The 27,440-nt window shown below is 40.4% G+C and overlaps 1 protein-coding gene across 4 annotated transcripts in view; it reads left to right on the top strand.

The window, feature by feature from the left end:
* ZNF609 (zinc finger protein 609) overlaps positions 1–27,440 on the top strand; it is a 176,609-nt gene that overhangs the window by 114,058 nt on the left and 35,111 nt on the right. For 3 of the 4 annotated variants that reach the window (XM_010840187.1, XM_010840190.1, XM_010840189.1), the window contains one exon: positions 6,403–6,628. In XM_010840187.1, the coding sequence (XP_010838489.1) occupies positions 6,403–6,628 (226 nt within the window). Of the gene's footprint in view, positions 1–2,183; positions 5,045–6,402; positions 6,629–27,440 lie in introns of those variants that run through there. The other variant, XM_010840188.1, reaches the window with a different exon arrangement.

Here is a 27,440-nt window from a genome sequence, read left to right as displayed (position 1 = left end):
AAAGTAAGTCTTCTATGAATAATAGAATATGTAGCTTCTAAGAGCTATTTGATGTTTGGCAGTGATGCCAACTACCACAGCTTTTGCTCTTTTTTCTCCTTGTCTTGTGCTTCAAAATGTTCTGAAGTTAACCAGAGTTACAGTAAAATTCTTCAAAGCAACCCACGTGAAATCTGGAGGTTCAGGAAACCAGCAAACCTCTTTCTCCCCACTCTGCCTTCCTTTCCCCTCCCCTTCCCCCCTCGCCCCTTCCTTCCTTCCTTCCTTCCTTCCTTCTTTTCTCTCTTCCTTCTTCCCTCCCTTCCTTCTTTCCTTTACTCGGAGAGATACTTGGAAAGATACTTAATGTTTGAAAGGGGCTATTTTCTCCTTCACTAATAGTTGAACCTTAAGCTGTTTTGGGATTTACAAGGAATGTTCTGTTGTGTCCTGAGAAGAGCTTCATGGAGAGGAAGAATTTGGACTTCTGCCTTCATCTTCAGTTATTCCATGATTTCCACCACCAGCCTCTAGCAATAAGGATCCTTCAGAATAAGAAAAAAAAATTCTAAATTTTTAAAAATACTTATTTATTTGGCCATGTCAGGTCTTAGTTGCAGCACATGGGATCTCTGTTATGTTGTGCAGGATCTTTTGTTGTGAAGCACAGACTCTAGTTGTGGTGCGTGGGCTCTGGAGTGCGTGGGCTTAGTTGCTTGAGGCATGTGAAGTCTTAGTTCCCCAACCAGGGATTGAACCAGCATCTGCTGCATTGCAAGGCAAATTCACTGGACCACCAGGGAAGCCCCCCATATTTTTTTTAAATACATTTATTTATTTATCTTTGGCTGCATGGGTCTTCAGAGCTTTGCACAGGCTTTCTTAGTTGTGGCGAGCAGGGGCTGCAGTGGCTTCTCGTTGCAGAGCACAGGCTTCGGGGCACATGGGCTTCAGTAGTCTCAGCACATAAGCTCGGTAGGCTTCAGGGCACATGGGCTTCAGTAGTCTCAGCACATAGGCACAGTAGGCTTCAGGGCACATGGGCTTCAGTAGTCTCAGCACATAGGCTCAGTAGGCTTCAGGGCACATGGGATTCAGTAGTCTCAGCACATAGGCTCGGTAGCTGTAACTTGTGGTCCCTAGAGCTTGCAGGCTTCAGTAGTTGTGGCCTGTGGGCTTAGTTGCTCCACTGTATTTGGAATCTTCCTGGACCAGGAATCAAATCCTGGTCCCCTGCTTTGGCAGAAGGATTCTTATCCGCTGGGCCATCACCGAAGTTCCAGCCCTAAATTTAAAACAAAAACAAAAAAAATACAGTAAACTTATTTTATCTCAAATTGCCAATCAATAGAAGGCAATTCAAATAATTTGAGAATTTTTTCCCCCTGTGTTTTAATTTGTTGTTGTTGTTCAGTCACCAAGTCATGTCCAACTCTTTGCAGCCCCATGGACTGCAGACACCAGTCTCCCCTATCCTTCACTATCTCCAGGAGTTTGCTCAAACTCATGTCCATTGATTCAGTGATGCCATCCAACCATCTCATCCTCTGTTGTACCCTTCTGATGCCCTCAATCTTTCCTGGCATCAGAGTCTTTTTTCTCAATGAGTTGGCTCTTTGCATCAGGTGGCAAAAAAAGTATTGGAGCTTCAGCATCAGTCCTTCCAATGAATATTTAACTTGAGAAAAATATAAATAACACAATAAACTGATAAATGGGATATTTTTAATTACTTGGTTTTTTTTAATAATGTGTGTTAGTCACTCAGTCATGCCGGACTCTTGTGACCCTTGGACTGTAGCCCGCCAGGCTCCTCTGTCCTTGAAATTCTCCAGGAAGAATACTGGAGTGGGTAGCCATTCCCTTCTCCAGGGAATCTTCCCAACCCAGGAATTGAACCCAAGACTCCAGCATTACAGGCAGATCCTTTACCATCTGAGCCATCAAGATGGCCTTATGAGCAAATCAGGTTTGCTGTACTGTATCAGGGTGAGTACTTACATTTGTCCATGAATTAAGAACATACATTACTGTTAGTATTACTAATGTCAAGTCACTATAAAATCTTGAAGAACCTTTGGAATTATTGAAGAAAGAGGACTGATTTTATTAATGTGTGTGTGTGCATGCGTGCCGAGTTGTGTCCAACTGTTTGCAACCCCATGGACTGTATGTATATGTAGCCTACCAGGCTCCTCTGTCCATTGAATTTTCCCATCAAGAATACTGAAGTGGGTTGCCATTTCCTACTCCAGTGATCTTATTAATGTAGTATTTAGTATATTTAATGACATTCTACTTTCTGCACAATCTTTTCTGATTAATCTGAACACTCATCTAACCATCATCCCCAATAATCTTTCATTCTTGGATAAAAGGGAGTTTCTGAGAGCTACTGAAGTTATCAGTAGAACCAGCTTCCTTTCTGCCTTTTGAGTGTGAAGGTAATGCTATCAGACTCATATTTGTGAAGGAGAGAGTCTGTCCCAAATACTTTTTCACTTCATTTTCTACCCCTAATTATGTTGCAGCCTTTTCCTCCATTAGTGCCTCTCAAGTGTGGGAGGCAGCTCAAGTCAGTATATAATCACTTCTTGCAGGGCGATTAATGGCTCTGGCCTTTCTTTATTCTCCCAGTCCTCATTTCTGTGTCACCTGCCTATCAGCACTCAGATCCCTAATAGGTGCTATTAGGCTAATATCTAAAGGTGAATTGAAAAGAAGTATCATTAAAGATAAAGGACACGAAATACTAGGAAACTTCAGAGATCTCCATCTTTATGTTTTCTGTCTCTTCAGGTTTCTCTTTCGTTGTGTTGTTTACCTTCCTGTGTCAGTGAGCCCCTGGAGCCACGGTGGCACTTCTTAGCATTTCAGAATCTGATTGGCCAGCGTTTACTGTTGTCATAGTTGTGAAGGTATTCAGTGACCCTAACTTTTCCTATTTTTATTCCTTATTTTCCCTGCTGGCATCAGTCTTTTGACAATCCCTGCTTTTTGCATCCTAGGTATACAGGAAAGGTGGCAAAATGAGTCCTTTTTTGATTTTTTTTTTCCCCTTCCTTTTTTGATTTTTATCCTCTCCTGGAGAGTGATAAATGAAGCTATGTTTGTTCCAATGAGAAGTAGAATTTGAAATCCCACAAAGTCACCTAGTTTATTAGATGAATATCACAGAGCTGCTTATTATGCACTGTGGCTTAATGTAGATTATAGATGTGACCAAACAGTAATTAGCAGAGCTAGAGCTGTAATTAAACATTATTGTGCTGCTCTGTGATTTCTCCTTAGATTTCTGTTGCAAAGTAGAAGGAAATTGAACAGTAGTTCCAAATCCAAAGGTGCATGTTCTCCCTTCTCCTCATTCCCAGAAATCCTGTTTTACTAATCAAATAGTTAAGTAAAGTCATCCTCACACAAACAGATGCTGAGCTCTACTTAGTAACTTACTAATAACTTCGATTATTAGGAATAGTTTGATGTGCACACACACATTAATCAGCTCCTCATGTATTAATTCTGTTATTCTTAGTGATCAGTTCAGCTAAGTTTCTTCTCTTCAGATATTTAGGGTTTAATTTAACAAGCTGCTTGAACACAACAGTGGTGTTTTGTGCTTACATCTTAGATGTTGTTTTCTGAATCTGTCAGTATAGAATTGGGAGCTTAGCTTTAAGTCCAGAATGTCAGTAGCTTATATTTTCCCTGGCCTCCCAGCAGTACTGAATAAATTAACAGGAAATGAAACCACTTCTGGAAAAGAGCTCTCTTGATGGCAGAGTGTGTGTAGGTGACTCCCTGGGGACTTCCTTCTCTGATTTGGATTGCTGCCTCAGCGATGGGACAGGTTGGCAATAGCTCTCTTGCTCAAGCCAGGCAGTCAGAAAGTTCACAGGAGTGACCTAGAAGGTTTAGGCCGATTTCTTTGTTCAAGAAAGAGGACTTTGCAGGAATTTCTCTTGCTAGTAGAAGAAAGGTATAGAAAAGGGGACAAATTCTAAGCAAAGGAAATGCACATATTAACTAACTCTGAAGTTACTTCTATCTCAGTTCTTCCCCAAGAGAAAGATCCGAGAAACAGGCGAGGCTAAGAGTAAAGATGATCTGAATACTCTCTAATTTCCCTTTCTGATAATTCTCATGGGTGAAATCTCTAGGAAACTTTCTTTTCAAAGGGTTAATGAACCATCATCTAAAAGCATTCCTGAGAGGGCTTAATGATTAGATCCAGAGTCTAGCACTACACAGGAGTAGTAGGAAATCCAGTTTATTTTTTCTGTTGTTCTTACCTTCAAATCTGTGCTTAGAAATTTTAAAGAGTTTTTCAGGGATCTAACACATCCCAAGAAGTTTGTCAAATTGAATTATAAATGCCTGATTTTCAGGAGTACAAAAGACCAAAAATGCCTCTTGGCATTTATCATTATGCAGAAGATTCACTGGACAGGCTTCCACTTTCATTTAATGAAAAGGGTGGAGTTAGGAAAGTACAGGGTGGATGTGTGTAACCACAAACAGATAAGGATAATGTTTTGGCAGCTATTCAGGGACCAGAATTAATCAGAACCAGTGTTTTAACATTCTGTGGACTCTGATAGTGATACTCTGCAAATATCACTTGATTTTCAAGCCAAGAAGTCAGAGCTACTTATAGAGAATGGATTCAATACCCAGACCTTGGCTTCCAGGGTAGTGTTTGAGGCCAGGAAGATGTTTGTGTGTGCATGTTTGTGTTTAAAATGAGGGAGATGGATTATAGGTAGAGTGGTGGTCATGCAGTAAACTACTTCAGGACCAAAGTCCTGGCGCAGAACTGTGCAGCAGCTTTGATAATGGGCACATGGGTGCCTCACTGTGAACGTGGGCCTGCTGAAGGAGTATAGTCAACCTGGTCTTTCAAAAGGGAAAGAGTGTCCCAATATTTGACTCCTCTTTTTTAGGTCTTCTGATTGACACCGTTTAGTTAGGATGTGAAAGTGAAAGTGATGCCGCTCAGTCATATCCGACTCTTTGCGATCCCATGGACTGTAGTCTACCAGGCTTCTCTGTCCATGGGATTTTCCAGGCAAGTGTACTGGAGTGGGTTGCCATTTCCTTCTCCAGAGGATCTTCCTGACCCAGGGATCGAACCCAGTCTCCTGCATTGCAGGCAGACGCTTTACCCTCTGAGCCACCAGGGAGACACTGGTGGAGATACCAGGGAATCTGCTAGTTAGGATGTGGGCACTATTAACTCAGAATTGGTACTTTGTCAACCTGATAAATGCTAGTGTTTGAAGAATTAAGGGATTATTGCTCTTTGTTACAACTTTTAACTCTAGATGTGTTAATTTCTTCTTGGAATCTAAGTAAAACTGCATTCTTGTGAGAGGGTCTAGTTTCGGTGGTAGAGATTGCTGGTTCTCTTGAGGTGGGGGCTATGCTGGGTCTCGTTGCCACAGGCAGGCTCTCTCTAGTTGCGGGGAGCAGGGGTTACTCCCTAGTTGTTGTGCATCAACTTCTCGTTGCGGTAGCTTCTCTTGTTGCAAAACATGGGCTCTAGGGTGCCCAAGTTTCAGTAGTTGGGGCGCACGGGCTTAGTTGCCCCACAACATGTGTGATTTTCCAGGACCAGGGATCGAACCCATGAAGTCCCAGACTGCTGGTTCTTGTGTTTGACTACTCTTATGTATGTGTGTGTATTCAGCTTCATGTGCAGACTGCTGTGGATTGGCTTCTGGGTAGTAACAGTACCTCCTGTTTCTTCTCTGCACATCTGATGTTAGATTCACACTCTGAAATGTGAATTGTCATTAACCTATCATTATCGTTATCATTGTCATTAACCTATCGCTGTTATAATCTCTATGGGTTAGAAACCCCCATCAGCCCTCCTGTAACTTTTAAGTACATTTCCTTCTACCCAAAGATGAACTAAAGCTCCAGTCTTCCTGGAGTGGCATTCCTAGGATCTGGATGTTTCTCCATCTCTTTATCCCTGTATGTATTCTTGGACTTTATACCTGGTTAATGTATTATTTGTTGAATGATAGGTTGCAGAGAAGCAGAGTGGCAGCAGTAGTACATGCCTCAGAAGCTGAACCTTTCTTTCTCATCAGTCTGTGTGCTGTCTTCTCTTGCTGTTGAAGTCTGGCCCTGATTCTCTTTCAGCAGATTTTTAAGAGACAATTTTTTTAATACACTTTTAGCCAGGCACAGTTTATGAGGAGGGCTGTTAATAAGAAATAAAGCTTCTCCTAGCCCAGGGTGCACTCGGATTTATAGTGGTATCATGAGCTAGAACTTGAAAATAAGGACTAAAGTCTTATATTTAACGCCCTCTGCTTTCTGGCAGGAAAGGATGTAGGACTAGATTAAATGCAGAGAAGCTGTTTCCTGTGAATGCTCTCCTTGCAGCTCATCTGCTGCTCTCTCTCCCCACAGATGGAGTCCCCTGTCTCCACACCGGCAGTGCTGCCACTGCACCTTTTGGTGCCAGTGGTCAGTAACGACATCTCATCCCCCTGTGAGCAGATCATGGTGCGCACCCGATCTGTTGGGGTCAACACATGTGATGTGGCTCTGGCCACAGAGCCTGAGTGCCTGGGTCCCTGCGAACCTGGGACAAGTGTCAACCTCGAGGGCATCGTGTGGCAGGAAACCGAAGACGGTAAGTACTACATGTGGCTTTCCTGTACCTTCTCAACCTGCTTCTGTCATCAAGGACTGATGGTTGTAAATAATACCAAGTATTTATTAGGAGTCTCATATGACCATCGTTTGCTGGTGATGCCTACCCAGAGGATTATAGCAAACTTCTCTGTAAAATTGCTTAGCTTCTGGAGATTGCCAGTTTTTTTAAATTAATTATCTCCCCTTCATAGCCATTCAACAGTGTTGGCCCTGGTACTTAAGCAGTCGTTTGATAGGTGCTGGCCATATAACTCAAACTGTATCTATACTGTTTCCCTCTCTTATCATTTTATATGGGAGAATTTGAATATACATGAACTTTTGGGTCAGGCTTGAGAAAAAGTAATAAAAGGGCAGCTGTGGGAGTCAAGGAAATGGAAAACAGTCAGTCTTGACTTAGTATTGACTCATTGAATATGCAAGTCTTGCCTTTTTTAACACCTGGAGGCACAGCCAGCTCCTTCCTACTAGTTGCCTCATTGCCCAGCCACCCACACCACTTTATGCATCTGTCACTTAGTACAGATTTTATAGGCCCAGGCAATAGGGAACTGTTTACATGGTCTTGTTTTCAGGCTTTCAGCAAGCAGTTGGCTCACTGTAGGGTGCTGCTGCTTGGATGTTCCGCTTGTCCCTGACAACAGAATCTCTTCTGTTTTGAAAGTTTGTTAACCTGAAAAATTAGGGGTGCAAAGGGACTTAACCAGATATTTTAGATCCCCTTGGTACCATCTATGGCAATTTGATTTCAGTATACATTCTTTTTATAAAGAATCCAAGTCCTTGTCGAAGAATGTGTGGTTAGAGAGGCTGGGCCTCAGAGTCCCATCAGGTCTTTGCATCAGTAACCAGGCTTTCAAAGCATCACCACTCTGAGGAGTTTAGAAGCCCAGAGGAGCACAGCTAATTATCTCTGATTATCATAAGCTATCTTGTCAGTCTGCCCATGGAAATTCAGGCATTTCATTTTAATCATTCCAGTAAAAAAAAAAAAAAAAAAATTTTGTTTCTCTAAATATTTTGTTGTGATTCAGTTTTCCATGCAGTAGGCACTGATGTGATGCAGGTTAAAAATTCTGTGTTATTGGCTCTCTTGTTGTTAGCAATATAGTAAAGTTTCAGCTTTCAGAATAACATTGCTGATGAGGTTTTATTGTGTGTCTGAGACCATAATGCAAAAAGAAGAAGAAAATAATCCCATTGTGTTAGAAACTGTGAAGAGAGAGGTTGACCTAGAAGTTGACACTGTAAGTGTGTATACAGTATACAGTCTGGAAATCACAAGTGGCTATCTCTGATTTTAAAAATGTCGTCTGCCTATGGCCATGTGTCTGAACAGCCAGAGTCTGTTGGAATTACAAACATATCCAGATCACAGCTCTGTGCCACCAAGCAAACTTCAGGGCCTATTACTTCAGTATATTGAAGATAAAAAACATCAATCTCTTGCCAATTTACTGTATTCCACCCATCTTTATAGTAGTGATTTTCTCCAAGGGCAATATACTTTTCGTGTATGTAAACCTGATAAAAGCTGTGAGAATGAAGCTAATAACCTTTTCCCTCTCCTGAGAACAATGGTTACCTTTTTATCTGGGGATTCTTGTTCTCCCTCCCTACTAGGGGGATGTTAGCATAGATTTTTTTTTTAATTGTTTGTTATGAAAGACTCTTGGCTGTCACTGGCAGCCTATTAGAAAGTTCCCCTGTCACACACTTTCAGTGCACCCTGTGTACTTTCACAGCACTTGCCACAATTTGTAATATTGTGTATAATTACATTTTTCTGTTTTTAAAACATATTATTTATTTGGCTGTGCCAGGTCTTGCAGCATGTGGGATCTAGTTACCTGAGCAGGGATCGAACCCAGGTCCCTTGCACTGGCAGCACGGGAGTCTTAGCCACTGGACCGCCAGGGAAATCCCAGCATTTTTCTATTAATGTCTATTTCTTCCAGTGTTCTAAAAGTTCTGTGAGCTCAGGAACTGTTTTTTTCTCACTATTATATCCCCAGTACTTAATGCCTGGCACCTGTGCCAGGCTCTCACAAATATTTATTTGAATGAATGGATGCTTATACCATCTCATTGTCATTTCTGGATCTATGTTAGGATATATGTACTAGATACTTTCCAGAATTCTATACCTTCTCTGAAACTCAGAATAAATATTATTTTCACCAAGTTTAAGATCATTCTAATTTATTTAAACCTGTAAGATGTTAGTTCTCTTACTTTTAATACTGTATTTTTCCCCACTTAACATATTGTGTTTCAGGGCTTATTCTTCTCTTCTTTTTCTTTCATCCCAAGGGAAAGAGAACTGTTCTCGAGTGACACACTCTACTCTGCTTTCTGGCCGTCCCAGAGGGCCTTCACCTGTACTGTCTGTTGACAAAGGTCTGAATTGGGATCAGAGCTGGTTCACATTCCTTTTCATCTTTAGATAACAGAGAGTTCCTGCAAGGGTCATTCTTGGCAAATCTAGAAGACCTAGTATACTGAGTCCGTTTCCAGTATATATATATATAGTAAGAACTATATGTATGTACTTTAAAAAAAAAAGTCCTGCCGTGTAGGTTTCTTGTCTGCTACCCCAGTTTTTTATACTTTCTGTCTCTTTGCCCAGCAGACTGCTGTCTTCAAACTGAAAAGCCCTTCTGCCTTAGAGAGAAACTATAAATGTTTGGGCTCCGAGGGGAATGGAGGGTCCTGCGCTCCCTGTAGAACTGAGCCCCCTTGCAGAGAACAGGTGTAGCGGTCATGGCCTGAGTTCTTCCTGATTTCTTTGCTTACCTGTTCTGCATTGTTGCTTCTTTCTTTCCTATTTCTCACTATAAACCTTACCTTGGAGGCATTTTGAAATTCCTGCAGATCTCATCTCTTTTTAGGTTGTTCGTAATTCAATCGGCATCTACAAAGATCCTCCTTAACTAGGCTCAACTTTAGGACTATTAAGAAGACCCAGGTATAACCTGGACTGTGTTGTCTTCCTTTGGTTTTTTGAGATATATTCTTAGCATTTATGCAGAGGTCTGCTTCTTCCTGATTTCACCTTGTCCTACCTTACTTCAAATCAAAATAACAGGTCCCAAGTCTATTTCTGGTTCACAAATGTTACCTTAACCCACGGTCCTGGAAACAATGTATAAGAAACCTCAGTGTATAAGACCATATACTTCTGTTGAGGCAAAATTGCTTACTGGCTTCTATGGTATTTTAAAGAAAGGCAGAGCTGACTTATTAGATAAGAATTCCGGAAAGTGCTACAGATTCTCCTTTCTAAACTGCAGCACTAGGTCGAAGGCCATCACTAGTGATATATTTTACTTTGGCAAATGTGCTTTCTAGACAAATTTGTGATATACTGGAAAGAGCCCTGGAGTGAAAATCAGGAGACCTCTATGTTTCTGCCACTATTGTTGTGACCTTGGACAAGTTTCTTAACTTCTTTGGACCTTAGTTACCTCATATCTTAAGTATAGTGGAATTGGATGACCAATAAGGACATATCCAAGCTTGTTATTATAATTTATGGCTTTAAACCTTGAAATCAGCATGGATTCAATACTAGTTGACTATGGCATCTTGAAAATGAATGATTTCATATGTCAATCATGAGAGTGAAGACTGAAAAATATTAATACCATTGATGAAATTTTATTATACACTTGTTTATATAGAACAGAAAATTAATCTGCTTATCTTGCCAGTCTCAAATTCAGGAAATCTCCACCTCCCATTTTTCAGCCCCAATCCTAGACTGACAATGAAAGAATTCACAAAACTGAGCTGTTTTTGATGCAAGTTTATGCTGGCTGACATAAAATGAGCTTGCAGTGCTGCTTGGCAATCCCTTCATCTCTCTGTTACATTTGCATTCCACAGGACTTACTTCATTCTCAAGATTTCATCAGTCCAATTCATTCTCTCCTTGTGCTCTTAAATAACTAAGATCAAAGCCACCCACCTAAGTTCTCTAGCTTCCCTCCTCTTTATTAAAGTGTATTTTTCTTATGCTGTTACTTCCTTTATCTCTTATTCCAAAGATTCTTTGACTTGACACCTTGAATTTTATCTACTTTTTTCTTCATCTTCATGCTTTCCACTTCTGTTTAAGCTCTTTCCCTCTTCAATACTTGCTTATAGTGAAAATATTTTCCTCATCATTGCTACCCCTTTGAACTACTGACCTCTCCCCTTTTCTTCACTTCTTGCTATTGCTGTTTTCAGTCTCTTTTTACCTGCCCTTTATCATCTATCTTGCCGTCAGATTTCTTCTGCTACCGTTTGTCTGAAACATTTCTCATACCAGTGATCATCTGCTTTCCAAAGGTCTGCTCTTCCTAGGTCTTTCTCTCTGCTCTTCCTAGGCTTTTAGAAGCTCTGCTATTTATTCATTCTCTGAACTCACCTCTCTTCCTTTTGTAATATGGAACTTCCCCAGATTCCCATGTTTCTTTCTAAATTGGTCATTCTGCTTCTCTTGTGTCAGTCCCTCTTCCTCCTTTTACTCATTAGGTGGAAACTCCTGATGGGTTTTAGGATGCTGACGTATTGGCCATTTCTGTTTCAGTGTGCTCTAGGGTGGGACCTGTGGCAGCTGGTGCCCGCCCCGTCCCTTTTCCTCCAGACAAGCAGCTTTATCCAGAGTGTGTTTTTTCATTTACTGTGTGTGCCACAGTGGGGAAAGTTGAAACATTGAGTTAAGAATGAAGTTTGGCTGCTAGAAACAGAAAATGGTGTAAATGTATGAAAATTCTAAAGGTAGGCAATCTAAGGCTGGTATGATGGCTTCAGTGTAATCAGTGTTCCAGGCTCCTTCAAGTTACTTACTTATTGTGAAATTGCTAATGTAGCTCTAGCTATCACATATACTCTTCAGGCTTGGAAACAAAGGAGAAAAGTAAAACAGCATCTGCCTCCCACCTAATCCATTTCCTTTTGTCAAGCTTTTGAAAAAGTTTACAAACCCCTGGTTTTATGTATTACATCTAATACACTGAAAACCCCATCAGACCACTTAAATTTTTTTCCCTTTCAGTCATCTTTTATACTTTAAAGAATTCAAGAAACTAGTTTATTATATTTACCCAGACACTTCACATTTCTGTTGTTCTTCCTCCATTGCTAATGTTCTGAGTCCCCTCTGTTGTTTGCATTCTGTCTGAAGATTCTCCTTTATTAATTCTTTTAGAGTAGGTCCACTGCCTATTAATTCTCAGAGAATGCCTTTATTTCACTTTTATTCCTAAAAAATTTTTTTCTTATATAGAAATCTAGGTTTACATTTCTTTTAGCACTTTAAAAGTGTTTTACTTCCTTTTGGCTATCATGGTTTCTGAGAAATACACCTTTAAATGTATTTAAGTTGTTCCCCTGTAAGTAATATGTTATTTTCCCCTGGTTGCTTTCAAAGCTTTTCTGTCATTTTCAGCATTTTGATCATGACGTGTGATGTGTCTAACATGGACTTCTTTGGGCTTATCCTGTTTCGGAGTTCACTTAAGTCTGTGAATTTCTTTTTCCAAATTTTGGGGGTCTGACCTTTACTTCTTCATACATTTATTCTGCACCATCCTCTTTCTCTTCTAGGACTACAGTGACATGAATATATGCCACCCACAATTCCTATGTATCTTTTCTCCTTTATTAAATTATAAGATGGTTGAAACCAGAAACCACATTTTATGTATCATTTTATTTCTCCCAAGAACTAATTCAGTCTTTACACAAAAAGTAAAATAATCAGTAAATATTTGATTAATAAAATTGTGCTTGTACCCATATGTTCTAGGCATGTAGGTAAAAATGGTAATTTTTTATTAGCCTCTCGGGCTCATTTGCTATGTATTGATCAAAAATAATGAGGGATTTTGTAAGGTATTGAATACTTTCTTTAAAAAAAAAAACAGTGACTTCCACCTTCAGTCTTTTGAGATTATAAAAGTCAGAGATAGAACCTTCAGACATTTTCAGAGGAAATGGTTTGAAGTTATTCTCTGAGCAACATGAGCATGGAGGAACCTCAGAAGCAGTCATAAGGGGGGAGAGGTGTTGAGTGGGCAGGCTCCAGCTCCACCTCTGCTACCCAACCAGATGCAGCCCAGAGCCATTCTACTTTTGGATGATTTATGTGTTAAACTCCTTTGAAAAACTATATTTGAAGAGGATTCTGCTGGTAAAAAAAAAAGTTTTGATAATCTATCTAGGTTCATCCTCCCATTCCATGTAGAAAACCTGCTTAAAACATCTCTGAAATTGGAAAGACAGAAGTTGTAATGCTGTAAGACCAATTTTTTTTAATGGGGTATACTTTTCGTTTTTAAGATTGACTTAAAAGCAACTGCAGCATGGCGGGGGGCGGGGGGGTTGTTGCTCTTTGTTGCAGTGTGCAGGCTTCTCGCTGTGCTGCCTTCTCTTACTGTCAAGCACAGGCTCTAAGCCTGTGGGCTCAGTAGTTGGAGTATGAGGGCTCAGTTGCTCCAAGGCATGTTGGGTCTTCCTGGACCAGGGATTGAACCCATGTCCCCTGCGTTGCAAGGTGGATTTTAACCACTGGACCACCAGGGAAGCCCTAAGACCACAGTTTTGAAGTAGGAAGGAATACAAATCCCTGGTATGTCAGAGGGTATGAAAAGGTCTATGATAAGCTTGGCCTGTCTTCCAAAGCTGAATTCTAGCTTAATGATTTGGTGGGTAGGAGAAAGTTCTCAATTTTTGTGATTGGAAAAGGTTTTGTCATCCATGCGCACAAACATGAAAAGGCTGCGCATCCCCAGCTCCACATCAGGGTATATATTTTTAGTCCAGCAGCTAAGAGTGTCTGCAGCTGTTTAAGGTGAGTTGTTCCAAGGAATAATAGTGCTCTAAAGGCATAGTAGTACAGAACAAATACCTCTGAACTAGAGTCTGGAGAGTTGGATTCCAGAACAGATTATACAGTTAGCAAGCAGTGTGATCATGGATAAGTCTCTGAACTTCTCCTGGCATGAGATTTCTAATTTATGGGACCTTGGGCTAGGTCTGTCCTGTCCAGTAGAACTTTTTGTGGAGGAAAGAGACTCTCCAAAATGATAGTCTAGTGACACATGATATTTGAGCACCTGAAATGTGGCTCACTGAACTGAGGAACTGAATTTTAATTTTTATTAAATTTAAATATTCTTTATAGCTAGTGGTTTACCATATTGAACATCATGGGGGCTAGGTGGTCTTTAAATTACAAATATTCTGAAAGTGTATATGTGCTCTGAGATGGAAAGAAAGGTTATCTATGGAGGAGGATGAGGGCAGGTAAATAGGTGACATCTCCAAGACCCCGGGTGATTTCTGTGTACTGTGGCCCCTGTTACCTAGCAGAACAATTGGCCCTGCTTCAGACTCGGTGGTTCAGCCCTGTACTTCGGTCTGTGGGCCGAAGTTTTCTCATTATCAGAGTAGTAGGCAGTGGTTTTGCTTAGCAGGAAGTTAGTTTGCCTGTGGTAGCTCCGCTGAGAACCTGCTTCAGCGCTTCTTTATCCTCATCTGCTTACATATCCCAGCTGTGGGTCTTTGTTGTTCTCACTAAAACGAAGAGGCTGTCCATTAATCTTGCATGAAGATGATAACCTTGATAGTTACCCTTGGTTACTCTGTGATTCTGATATAAGAAAGTATGTATGTGAACTGTGAAATAATCTAATTTTAGATATTTGTACTGAAAAGTTGGGGCTTCCCTGATAGCTCAGCTGGTAAAGAATCTGCCTGCAATGCAGGAGACGCTGGTTCGATTCTTGGGTCAGAAAGATGCCCTGTGGGAACGGCTACCCACTCCAGTATTCTTGGGCTTCTCTGGTAGTCCAGATGATAAAGAATTCGCCTGCAATGAAGGAGACCTGGGTTCGATCCCTGGGTTAGGAAGATCCCCTGGAGGAGGGCATGGCAATCCACTCCAGTATTCTTACCCGGAGAATCCCCATGGAAAGAGGAGCCTGGTGGCTACAGTCCATGGGGTCACAGAGAGTTGGACACGACTGAGAGACTAAGCACAAGCACGCTGAAAAGTTAAGATGGGTCTCAAAATCGCCTCTGATTGTTCTTTTTCCTTAGCTTGATTAATACTCTTTCACCTTCAGCCTCCCCTCGGGCAGCACTTACCTAGAGAGAGATGGTTCACAGTGACCGGGGTTTCTCCACTGCTTAGCCAGTTGCTTACCAGCCTGACTCCTGCAGAATCAGCTGTACCCATAGCACAGTCATAAAGAGTCTAGCAGCCATTGTCTGGCACCACAGATCTTCATAGCAACAGACCACCACATGGCAACAGCAGACACACAAAGGAAACATTAGGGAAATCAATACTTAACTTTCTCCCAGCGCCTCCTATACAGCAAAGCAACAGCCAGCACATTCTTCCCACCTAGCAGTTTACTCCTAGGGGATGCTTTAGGGCAGTTACATGTTTGTACACCCTGATGGATCATGTTATCTGTCCACTGTCATGTATTTGAATCCCAAAGCCCTAAGGAAAAATTTCAGTTACAGACTATTTTTTGAGTTGCATTTTGCAAATTGCAAAATAAACTAATCTCCAAACAGAGAGATTCTTTTGTGCACTCTTACCTACCTCCTCCCTGCCCACCAGCAAAGGACAATCAGGCAACAAGGTGGCCAGGATTTGGGCTTGCCAGATAGGTAAGAGTTATTTCAAATGAGATTCTTTTGATATTTCAGTAACAGAAGCTTCTCAGATGGGCTGAAAAAAAGACCCATGTTGTTACTAATGCTATCCTTTAACAGTTTAGTTCCTGATACTTCTGTGTAAACCTTGGTAAGTGATACCTAGGCAGTAAATATAGTTCTGGTCTAAAGTGGGGGGCTGATCACTGTCCCCAGCTAATTCAGCTTTGACGTATGATTCCAAGGGAGAAGGACCCTGTTAGAGACCTTCACATTTTCTTGTCCTGTTGATGAGGTTATTTAACTGGTCTGGGATTTAGTTTGCTCATTTGTAAAATGAAGAGGGTGGACTGCATAGCTCTGTGGTCCTTTCTGTTCTGATATTTATGATTCCCTGATCATTTGTGTGGAACAGAAGAGGGATTGTCTTTGTTCATCATTGGTTGTGGCGAGATCTGCTGAAGATGTCGTTGTACCCTCCTGTTTCAGTGCTAACAGTGCTGCTCAAAACAGGTCCTGGCCCTGCCCTGATTGTTAAAGCCGCTGTAACTATGATGGGCAGAAGCTGTTAACAAACTTGGCAACTAGCCTTTTTCTCCCACAGCAGTAGTTTCAGACCAGTTTAGACAGAGCTTTGCTTGCAGGTCGCTGCTGCTGCCTCTTAATGACACCAGTGAGATTCTCATATTCTTTCTCTCTCTCGCCTCGCACCCCCTCTCTGTCTCTTGACTACTCTGTGAAACGAGAGGCTGTTCTCTACCTCTTCTGCTACTTCATTATCCCATCTCCCTTAGGCTTTTCAGAACAAAGAAATCATAGGGCATCAACTTTGTAATTTAGGCAGCTGGAGATAATTTCCCCAGGATAGGGTAGGTAGGTAGATGCTTCCCCCTGGCATGAGGCAGCCCTGCTAAATGGCCATGTGTTTTGTCTGCCAGGCTTGGGCTTTGTTAGGCCCATTTAGGCTCCTCTGAAATTATAGTGGCAAGCCAGGCCCATGTACTTTTAGAGGGTTAGGGGTTAAGAAAAAATGGAAAGTGTGTCATTTATAGGCGCTGCTACTTGCTAATTACATAAGGAATTTCTGTTTAAACCACTGTCCCTGTGCTTACTGCTGCCAGATCCTTTATTTCCCTCAGTTGCTGCCTTCATGGCCTTCTCCATAGCAACAAGGTCTATGACAAAAAGGCTATGGTGAGAAATTGAGCAGTTCCCCTCCCACAAGTTGTACTCTATTTTCTCTTAAGGATGTCTCGAAAAAGCCTGAAAGACTGCTATCAAATAATTTTCTACCCCCATTGAGTTCATAATCAAATGAAAATTTTAACCCTGAACTAATTCAGTGAACAACCTGCTTTCTCCTTATTTGACTCTGATTATTCCCATCTTTTGAAATTTTTCCTATTTCATTCAGTACACTTGGAACACAGTGCATCTTCCCATTTAGCAAACTCGCCTCTGCTTTTTAGCTTTTACTGTGTTCCTTTGAATTGTTGTATTTTTTAAATCTACCAAAATCAAGTATCAATATGGAGAAAGAAAGTGGGAACCCCACCCCCACCCTCACATGCTGCTGCTTTAGATTCCAGACTGGTCTGCCACACTGGAGGCTGGACAGACTGCCTAAAGGGTAAAATTAGTCTGCATTCCAGCTGATCCTGGCACTGACCTACAGGAGTCACAAACCCCAAGTCTTTGTTTTTATGTTAATAGATCTTATTCAACAATAATATAAATAAAAGTATTATACAGGTCCTTGAGTTTTCAAGATAGTGTTACCCATTTTGAACCTAAATAGAATATGTACTTACTTGTGTGTTTGTATATCCTTGTAGCTGTTCAGCATTATGCCAGTGAAATTCATCATGTTGTTGCATGTAGTTGTACTTTGTTTATTCTCTCTCTCTTTTTTTTTAACAGTATTTCGTGAATATAGTGTGAATATAACACTACTTATTTACTCAGTTGTTGATGGACATTGGGTTGTTTTCAGTTTGGAGCTATTATGAAAAGTGTTGCTGTGAAAATTTTTGTACATGTCTTTTGGGGGAATATATGTACACATTTCTATTCTGTATATATTTAGGAATGAAATTCCTAGGTCATAAGGTAAACATATGATCAGTTTTAATAGACGTTGCCAATTTCCCAAAGTGTCTGAACCAATTTATAACTCCTACTTCCAATTAGAATCCTGGTTGCTCTGTATCCTTGTCAACACTTGACATTATGTCTTTTTCATTTTAGCCATTCTGGTTGATGGGTAATGGTATCTCACTATAGTATTAATTTGCATCTCCATGATAAGTCATGAAATTAAACATATACTTATTGGACGTTTGGAAATCCCATTTTGTGAAGTACATGTTCAAATCTTTTATCTATTTTTGAATTGGGCTGTATGTTTTCTTCTTACTGATTTGTTAGGAGTTCTCTTTATAGTATGGTTTGGAGTCCTTTGTTCGATGTACATATCATAAATATCTTCTCCTGTTTCCTGTATTTTCTCTTAATGGTACCTTTTCATGAATGGAAGTTCTCTGTATAAAGGCTAGTTTTTTTGGTTTCATTTTTTTTTTTTTTTTGTTAATGCTTTTTATGTCCTGTTTAAGAAAACTTTGCCTTTCCCAAAATAATGAAGATATTCTCCTTTTTTTTCCTGAAATTTTATTGTTTTTCTTTTCCCCTTTAGATCTGTAATGCATCTGAATTTGATTTTTGTTTAGGGTGTGAATAAGGAGCCAAGATTCTGTTTTTTTCATATGGATACCTAACTGACCTAGCACCTTACTGAAAAGACCATCCTTTCCCCCACTGAACTTCAGTGTCACATAAGTCATAAATCAACTGATATATAAGTGGATTTATTTCTAGGCTCTCTCTTCTGTTCTGGTCATCCATTTGTCTAGTCTGTGTCAGTGCTACCCTGTCTAAATGACTATAACTTCATACGTCTTGCTATCTAGTAGTGTAAATCCTCCAACTTTATGGTACTTCAGGATTGCCTTGGCTGTCCTTGGCCTTTGGTATTTCCATATAAATTTTAGGATCAGCTTGTGAACTTTTACTTGGGTCAGGGGGGAACCTGTTGAGAATTTTGATTGGAATTACATTGAATCTACAGATCAATTTAGGGGAAGACCTAAAGTTTTATCCTTTTATTTAAGCTTAGTATTACTCAGTTGGCAGGTGGTGCAAAATCAGAGAAAGTCAGTGATATCACTTGAGGAGATTGTTTAAAATACATGTTAGCTACCCTCCCCACCCCTCCCCCATGCTCATATTCTGAATCATCAGGTTCAGGATGGAGCTTGGGCATGTTTATTGTGAAACAGTTCCCAAGATTTATGATTTGCTGCCATCACCACTGTTCTCCACCTACCTTGTTGGTGAACTGCTGACCTGGACTATAATCTCCTTGGCTAGTGGCAGTAATTCACTGAAGCTAGTTAAAGTAAAATCTGACCTGTTTAATCAATACCACTCTGCTGTTGGTGGGCTGCCATAACAACGTGCCAAAAGTTGGGTGACTTAAAATGACAGATTTATCGTCTCATGGTTCTGGAGGCTAGAAGTCAGAAATTCAGGTGTTGGCAGAGCTGTGCTGTCTCTGGCAGTTCAAGGGGAGAGTCTTGCCTTGCTTCTTCTGGCATCTGGTGTTTGCAGCAATCCTTGGTGTCCCTTGGCTTGTAGGTGCCATCACTCCAGTTACATGGCTTTCTTTTCTTTTCTTTGTTTTTTTGCCACACCATGGCATGTGGGATCTTAGTTCCCAGACCAGGGATTGAACTCGCACCCCCTGCAGTGGAAGCACTGGAAGTGTGGAGTCTTAACCACTGGCCCACCAGGAAGTCCCTCACATGGCTTTCTTTTCCCTGTGTGCCTTCACATTTTCTTCTTTCTGAGTGCATCTGTCACTATGTCCAAATTTATCCTTTTTATTAGGACACCAGTCATATTGGATTAGAGCCCATTTAAATAACCTCATTGAAATTTGATTATCTCTGTAAGGACCCTGTTTCAAAATAAGGTCACAGTCTGAAGTACTGGGAGTTCAGACTTCAGTAGTCAACCTTTTTTTGGGCTGATGGGGACACAATTCAGCCCATAACAGAGGCCATCGAAAATTTCAGAATAATTTTTGTCACAAGTTAGAGAAAGGAAGGAAATCTAGAACTGCACATACTAATGAGAGGCATTGCTTCCCAAGCCAGTCTGGGCAGAAGAGCATCCACCCCATGATCCCAGCTGTTCCTCTGCTACATTACTTTCCCCTCCTCCCCTCCTTGGCTCTGAGAGCCACAATGTGGTTCAGTTCTGCTCTGTTAACAAACCGTGAAAATGCCAAGTGGAGATTACCAGCAAGACAAAGAAGCTTCAGCAGCTACTTACCTCTCTCAACCTCTAGCTGAAGAGGGCTGAAAGGAAAAGTACCTCTTGTAGGCTATCCCCTAGCTATGTTCTTATCTTGATTCTTCCTACAAGGTCTTAAAAGCAGTAAAACTGTGGCCAGGTGTGATTCCATCTCAACCCCAGGCAAGTATTTCCTCAAAACTGTCCCACTGAGATGATACCTTCCTTCTTAGACCCAGAGGTTTTCAGATAAAGACTTCAGATGGACAACCAAAGGCGTGATGGTCTCTCTGAGCCACCTCTCACGATGGGTATACAGTGTGGTTGCCTTACCAAGACGAAAGGGAGGGTGTGAGATTTAAGGGTGTGGTGAAGCAGCCTCTGTTACACTTACACAGTTTCCATGGTGTGGGAACTTGTAGGTGGGAGGAGGAACTGTTAGATCTTTAGCTTTCCTCCTCAACCTCTTGGTCCCCATGGTCTGGGGGTGGAGTGGATTACACTGGGTGGATGTTCCACTTTGGCCTTACACCTCTAACGTATACTTGAATATAGTTTTCCTGCTTAGAGTTTTAGCATCAGATCTACCTAACCTACTACCCTAATTGGTACTTGCCTGATAATGGTTTCAGCTGGTCTCTATTATTTTACTTGAATTTCTGTGGAGAGAAAACACCATAGTCATGTGAAAAGGGTTCCCGGCTGATGGGTATTACCTTTGTACTTTGTTTGGCTCATTCTGCCCCAGAGGATCCCAGAAATAAGGGTTTAGGATATTTGTTTTCTGTCATGCCTAGAACACCTTTGCTGCCCATTAGAATGTGGGGGCAGGGACTTAAAAAGCCCTGATGCTGAGGTCTCACCGAGTTAAATGAAATCAGAATGACTGTAGGTGGGAGCCAGGTGTCAATATTTTTTTAAAGATCTCCAGGTACATCCAATGTGCAGCAAGCTGGGAACCACCGCTCCATAGGTTTCAAACACTTCTGCAGAAGACTTTATCCCAAATTGCTCTATTGGATAACTTAACAGATTTCTACTTAGAATGTTAGTAAAGGGCTCCTGGAAAGTGTAGATTCTCTTTGAAAGTATTCAGATGTTCTCTTTAAAGGAATAATAACCACATTTCTGCCTTTGGGTTTCTGGTTTTAAAAGATCCATACATGATTTGATCCTTCCCTACAGTCAAATCTATGACTTGAAGATGAATTCCTAGGATAAGTGAGATAAAAACCTGGAAATGTTGCTGTTAAGCTGATTTTAAGTTCTGCCTGCATGAGGCTTGATAAGACATAGAATTTATAGATAGCAAAACATTCTTTCTAATAATTTTCACTGCAGTAGACAGATTTGGGACTAGAGTTTTCCTTGAAATATGACACTCTTTACCAAAGTTCCTGATGTTACTACATAGCAAACCCATAAAAAAGTGGTTTTCAGATAATAACCAACTTACAGGGAAAAAAATCTTAGTTGGTAGATGAAACACAGATGGTCCTAATTTTCCCTGGCCTTTTCAGAATTTCTGAATGCTGCTCACTCTTGTGAATTTCTGATTATATTCACCCTTTCTCTGCATCTGTGATTTGAACTTTTGTCATGGAAGAAACAGTCCTCATAAATTTGCATAATCTCTTATCACTTGGCAAGATTAAATATTATTCATTAATGTACCAGAGATAAGCTATGGGAAGTGAGCGATTCCTCCATTCCCCTAGTTGAGGCTTCCATGGAGGTAGTAGCACCCACAGTTTCAAACCAGCCTTCCTCACCAGCATCCCCTGTAACTCCCTGCTAGCCGCTTTCCTGTACTACACTGCTGCTGGCCAACTGCACGTGTGCTACAGGCTTCCAGAAGCTGTGACTTACTGACTTTCTTATGGTCTCTCTCTCTTATCTGTGTCGCTAGAGACGACTAGAAGACCTGAAACTAGTGTTGACTGGGAGCTGAGATTTGCCACAGATGCATTTCCCTCCTAACATTAGTAGACAAACATGTCTGTCTTTCCCCTTTAGAAAGAACTTGGACTACACAGAGCCCATTAGTAGGCTCTTGATTATTTAGTGGTGGCTATATATACTGATTGTTTACCATTGGCCCAGATAAGAGGCTTGGGAAGGGTAAGGAGGACTTTACCAGGAATGCAAAGAGCACAGCTGAAAAGCATACTCAGCTTCTATAGGACAGGACTAAGTGAAGTGAAGTGAAAGTTGCTCAGTCGTGTCTCTTTGCGACCCCATGAACTATGCAGTCCATGGAATTCTCCAGGCCAGAATACTGGAGTGGGTAGCCTTTCCCTTCTCCAGCGGATCTTCCCGACCCAGGGATCAAACCAGGGGTCTCCTGCATTTCAGGTGGATTCTGTACCAACTGAGCTATCAGGGAAGCCCAGATAGGACTAAATTGAACAACAATTTGGCACCAATGTAAAAAATGTCAGCGACAACCATTAGTGTTTATTATTAACCATTCCCATTAGGTTTAGCTCTTTTTCTAAGGTGACAAGCTTTTTAAAGAAGAGACTAACAAAGAAACAGGTTTGTTTTGTTTTAAATAACAGGACTAGTGTTCACACACCCAGGAGTAAATCTTTTTACCAGAGCTTCTCTTGAGATGTGAGTCTTGGGGATCAATTGTAAATTGCATAAAATGTATAAAATCATTTGATACCAAAGGGCTGTTGCCAAATGCTTACTAGTTTTTAAGTCCGAAGTGGACACTGAACAAAGGTCTGACATGCCATCTGTAGTTGGTGAGACAAATTGACAAGCCCTTGATCCAGTCTAATCTTTTTTTTTTACAAGAAGTAATTCTTATGGTGATTTTCACAATATTCCCCCAAACATTTTAATGTTGTTCTGAACTGTTTTCATTTATTGAGGTATAGTTGATTCATGAAGTAGAGAGGCGTTTATACGCACCTTTGGACCAAGAGCTCCTCTACCAGGTCATGTTCTAGGAAAAGGAGGGATCTGGATCCTTAAAACAGTCTTCGTTTTAAGCTGTGTTATGCTGTGCTTTGTATTCAGAATGAGAGAAAGTAAACTATACTTCCTCCTACATTTTCTACCCCACTATTAGCAACTACTTTTTCCCCCTGATGTTTTTTAAAATTACATTTTTAAAAATGATTTAAAAAGTGATGCTTTGATCCTTGGATATGACACCAAAAGCACAGGGCAAAAAAAGAAAAAATAGATAAATTGAATTTCATGAAATTAAAACATTTTGCTCATCAAAAGACACTATCAAGATAATGAAAAAAGACAACTCACAAAATGGGAAAAATATTTGCAAATAATATACCTGATAATTAATATCCAGAGTATATAAAAACTCCTGCATCTCAACAATAGCAACAACCAAAAGAACGGAACAACCAAATTCAGAGTAAAAGGACTTCCCTGGCAGTCCAGTGATTAAGACTGTGCTCCCATTGCAGGGGTCATGGTTTCAATCCCTGGTCAGGGAAGATCCTACGTGCTGCATGGGGTGGCCAAAAAGCAAACAAACAAGAAAAGCAACAATCAAAACTGAGCAAAGGACTTGAATAGATGTTTTGCCACCTGACCAATAAGCACTTGAAAAGATGCTCAGCATAATTAATAAGAGAAATACAAATCAAAGCCACAGTGATATACCACTTCATACCCCACTAGAATGACTGTACTTTTAAAATGAAAATAAGTGTTGGAGAGGGTGTGGAGAAGTTGGAACCTTTGTGGACCGCAGGTGAGAACATACAATGTTGCAGCCTTTGTGGAAAACAGTTTGGTGGTCCCTCAAAAAGGTAAACATAGAATTAACAAGTGATCTAGGAATTCTGTTCTTAGGTAGGTATGCACCCAAAAGAATTGGAAACAGATATTTAAACAAAACTTGTACACAGGAATATTCATAGCAGCATTATTCACAATAGCCAAAAGATGAAAACAATCCAGTGTCCATCAGCAGATGACTATATAAACAAAATGTGGTATATACTTACAGTGGAATAGCAATAGAAAGGAATGAAATTATGATACATGTTACAATGTGTGTAAGCCTTGAAGATATTTTGCCAAGTGAAATAAGCCAGACAGAAAAAAGTAAATGTATTATTTCACTTAGATGAGGTATCTAGAATAGGCAAATTTATAGAAACCAAAAGGAGAGAATAGAGTTACTAGGAGCTAGGGGGCAGAGGGAATACAAGTTACAGCGTTTCTGTTTCAGTTGATGAAAAAGTTTTGAAAATAATAGTGATGATGGTTCCTCTCACAAAGTAACAGCTTTTTATTGTTGGCAGTTTGGGAATCAAAGAAAAAGGAGAAATCCTAAATTGCAAAGAAGAAAGTCATAAATCATCCAGAGATAAAGCCACTATTATAATTATGTTATGTTATTCATATACTTCTTTTAACAAATTGGTGCCCATCTCTCTATATTTGTAGTCTTTTTTGTTTATAGAGGAAAATACCATGAGCATTTTCCTGTAACATTAAATGGTCTGCTATAACATTTTAAATAGCTACACATTATTCCATGTTAAGGATGTATCATGATTGATTTAGGTAAGTTGTTGTTCATTTGTTGTTCAGTTGCTAAGACATGTCCAACTTTTTGTGACCCCCATGGATTGCAGCACGCCAGGCTTCCACATCCTTCACTGTCTCCCCAAATTTGCTCAAACTCATGTCCATTGAGTCACTGATGCCATCCAACCATCTCATCCTCTGTCTTCCTCTTCTCCTCTTGCCCTCAATCTTTCCCAGTATCAGGGTCTTTTCTAAGGAGTCTGCTCTTGTGGCCAGACTATTGGAGCTTCAGCTTTAGCATCAGTCCTTCCAGTGAGTATTCGGGGTTGATTTCCTTTAGGATAGACTGGTTTGATCTTCTTGAAGTCCAAGAGATTCTCGTGAGTCTTCTCCAGCACCACAGTTCAAAAGCATCAATTCTTTGGGGCTCAGCCTTCTTTATGGTCCAACTCTCACATCCATACATGACTACTGGAAAAAACCATAGCTTTGACTATATGGACCTTTGTCAGCAAAGAGTTGTCTCTGCTTTTTAAAATGCTGTCTAGGTTTGTCATAGCTTTACTTCCCAGGGAGCAAGCATCTTTTAATTTCATGGCTGCAGTCACCATCTGCAGTGATTTTGGAGCCCAAGAAAATAAAATCTGTCACTGTTTCCACTTTTTCCCCATCTATTTGCCATGAAGTGATGGGACCAGATGCCATGATCTTCTTTGAATGTTGAGTTTTAAGCCAGTTTTTAAGCCAGCTCTCCTTTTTCACTTTCATCAAGAGGCCCTTTAGTTCCTCTTCACTTTCTGCCATTAGAGTGGTATCATCTGCATATTCTCTTGTTGTTCATATTTCTCCTAGCAGTCTTGATTCCAGCTTGTGATTCATCCAGCCTAGCATTTCGCATGGTGTACTCTGCATGTAAGTTAAATAAACAGGGTGACAGTATACAGCCATAACGTATTCCTTTCCCAATTTTGAACCAGTCCGTTGTTCCATGTCTGGTTCTGTTTGCTTCTTGACCTACATACAGGTCTCTCAGGAGACAGCTAAGGTGGTCTGGTATTCCCATCTCTTTAAGAATTTTCCACAGTTTGTTGTGATCCACATAGTCGAAGGCTTTAGTGTAGTCAATGAAGCAGAAGTAGATTTTTTAATTCCCTTGCTTTTTCTGTAATCCAGCGGATGTTCACAGTTGGTTCAAACCCATGTCTCCTGTGTCTCTTGCATTGGCAGACGGGTTCCTTACCACTAGCACTACCTGGGAAGCCCAAGACATGAGAATTTGCAGCTCTTTAAGAACTGAGCTTCATTTCTCGTGTCATCAATAAAATACTCGTAGACAAAGGGAACACAGTTTCCTTTGCAAAGGGTCCCTTTGCATGGCCCTCCCTATGCAAAGGTTCTGAATCCACAGATTCAACCAAGCATGAAACAAAAATCTTCAGAAAAAAAAAAATTCTGAAAAGCAAAACTTGAATTTGCCACTCACTGGGAACTGCTAGCATTTTATTTACAACTGTTTACATTGCTTTTACATTGTATTAAGTATTATAAGTACTCTAGTGATGATTTAATATATATGAAAGGATGTACATTGGTTATATGCAAATATTGTGCTATTTTATATTAGGGACTTGAGTATTCTCAGATTTTAGTACTGGGCAAGGGGTAGGAGGTATTCTAGAACCAATCCCCTGCAGATACTGAGGGATGACTGTATGTGTTTCATGATAATCTTGCAGCTTGGGACTTTTGAGTTTCTATCTCCTGTTCTTTTTTCTATTTCTGTCCTCTTGGTGCCTTTTGCTTACTTTGACATTTTCTTTTTGCTTCTTGCCTCTTCTGCTCCATATATTTTTCTCTTTGCCACCAATATGCAGTTTTTATTGCTGCTTCTATTTATTTTCTGGTAGAGAGAGGTCAAACATAAAATCAATGAGCTGCTTCTCAGCCAAAAATAAACCTGTAAGTGTTGATGTCTTTCACTCCAGTACACAATTTTATTCTCAAGTACAGTACATGGACTATTTAGTGTCTTACACCTGGAAATGTGAGCTGCTGAGAACCAAAAAAGTATATCCTCATCTTGCGAGACAGCATAGTTAAAAATACAGGCTCTAGTTTAGAGCCAGACTGATTTGGACTCAGATCCTGGCTTTGCATCTTGTTTAGCTATGTTACATTGGAACAAATTGCTCTAAGCTTCCATTTCTTCATCTGTACAATGGGAATGATAATATTTTGGGGGTTGTTGAGAGGATTAAATATAAGATAATACATGGAAGGCTCTTAAACACAGTAAGTGGGAACTATTATCTTGAAAGCCATCAAGCCTTCACAGAAATAATGTACACGCCACCTCCCCCACCAAAAATTAAAAAAAAAAAAAAAATCAAAGAAAGCAACAAAGCATTTAACCCATTTTATGTGGGACTAAGCATCCTTTTGTATCATTTAGGATTTGGGAAGCCTCTTCAACAAAGTTAGGAGATTAAATTGGAGTCTAAATCTTAATTCAATGGGCATATTCAGTATGTGATGATGGTTAAGGTCTAGGATACTACTGATGGTTCATCTCATAGATGGAAGGGGAAGATGGATACTTATTGCCAAACTTACAACAGATTTTGTCTGACAGCAGGACATAAGTAAAAGGCAAGAATTTGAACTGACTGCGGTTTTGATTGGTTGGAGAAATTCAGATATTTGCTTTTAAATATGAACCCAATGTAATAAAAACATGTTGGGTTTCTACAGTGTTTAACCCTAAGGTGATTTTGAAGAACTAGAATTTTAACTTTAAGTGAAGCATCAGAAATTTAAGACCCCCTTTCCTTGTATTTGTTGTTCAGAAAGAAAATCTAAATCTGTATACTACATTTTAATACCATAAACTTGTGCACACTTCATTGATTTTTCTTCATGTTAAGAGAAAAAATATTTCTGATGTGTTAAATAAACCTTTGGAGATAAATTAGCAGCATGACTTAATTTACCCATTGCTGTCAGTCACCTTCAGTTCAGTTCAGTTCAGTTCAGTCGCTCAGTCATGTCCAACTCTTTGTGACCCCATGAATCGCAGCACGCTAGGCCTCCCTGTCCATCACCAACTCCCGGAGTTCACTCAGACTCATATCCATCGAGTCGGTGATGCCATCCAGCCATCTCATCCTCTGTCGTCCCCTTCTCCTCCTGCCCCCAGTCCCTCCCAGCATCAGAGTCTTTTCCAGTGAGTCAACTCTTTGCATGAGGTGGCCAAAGTA

Source organism: Bison bison, unplaced genomic scaffold, assembly GCF_000754665.1.
Source record: "Bison bison bison isolate TAMUID 2011002044 unplaced genomic scaffold, Bison_UMD1.0 scf7180017864142, whole genome shotgun sequence".
Classification (NCBI taxonomy): Eukaryota; Metazoa; Chordata; class Mammalia; order Artiodactyla; family Bovidae; genus Bison; species Bison bison.
This window is presented reverse-complemented; position numbering and strand designations above follow the sequence as displayed.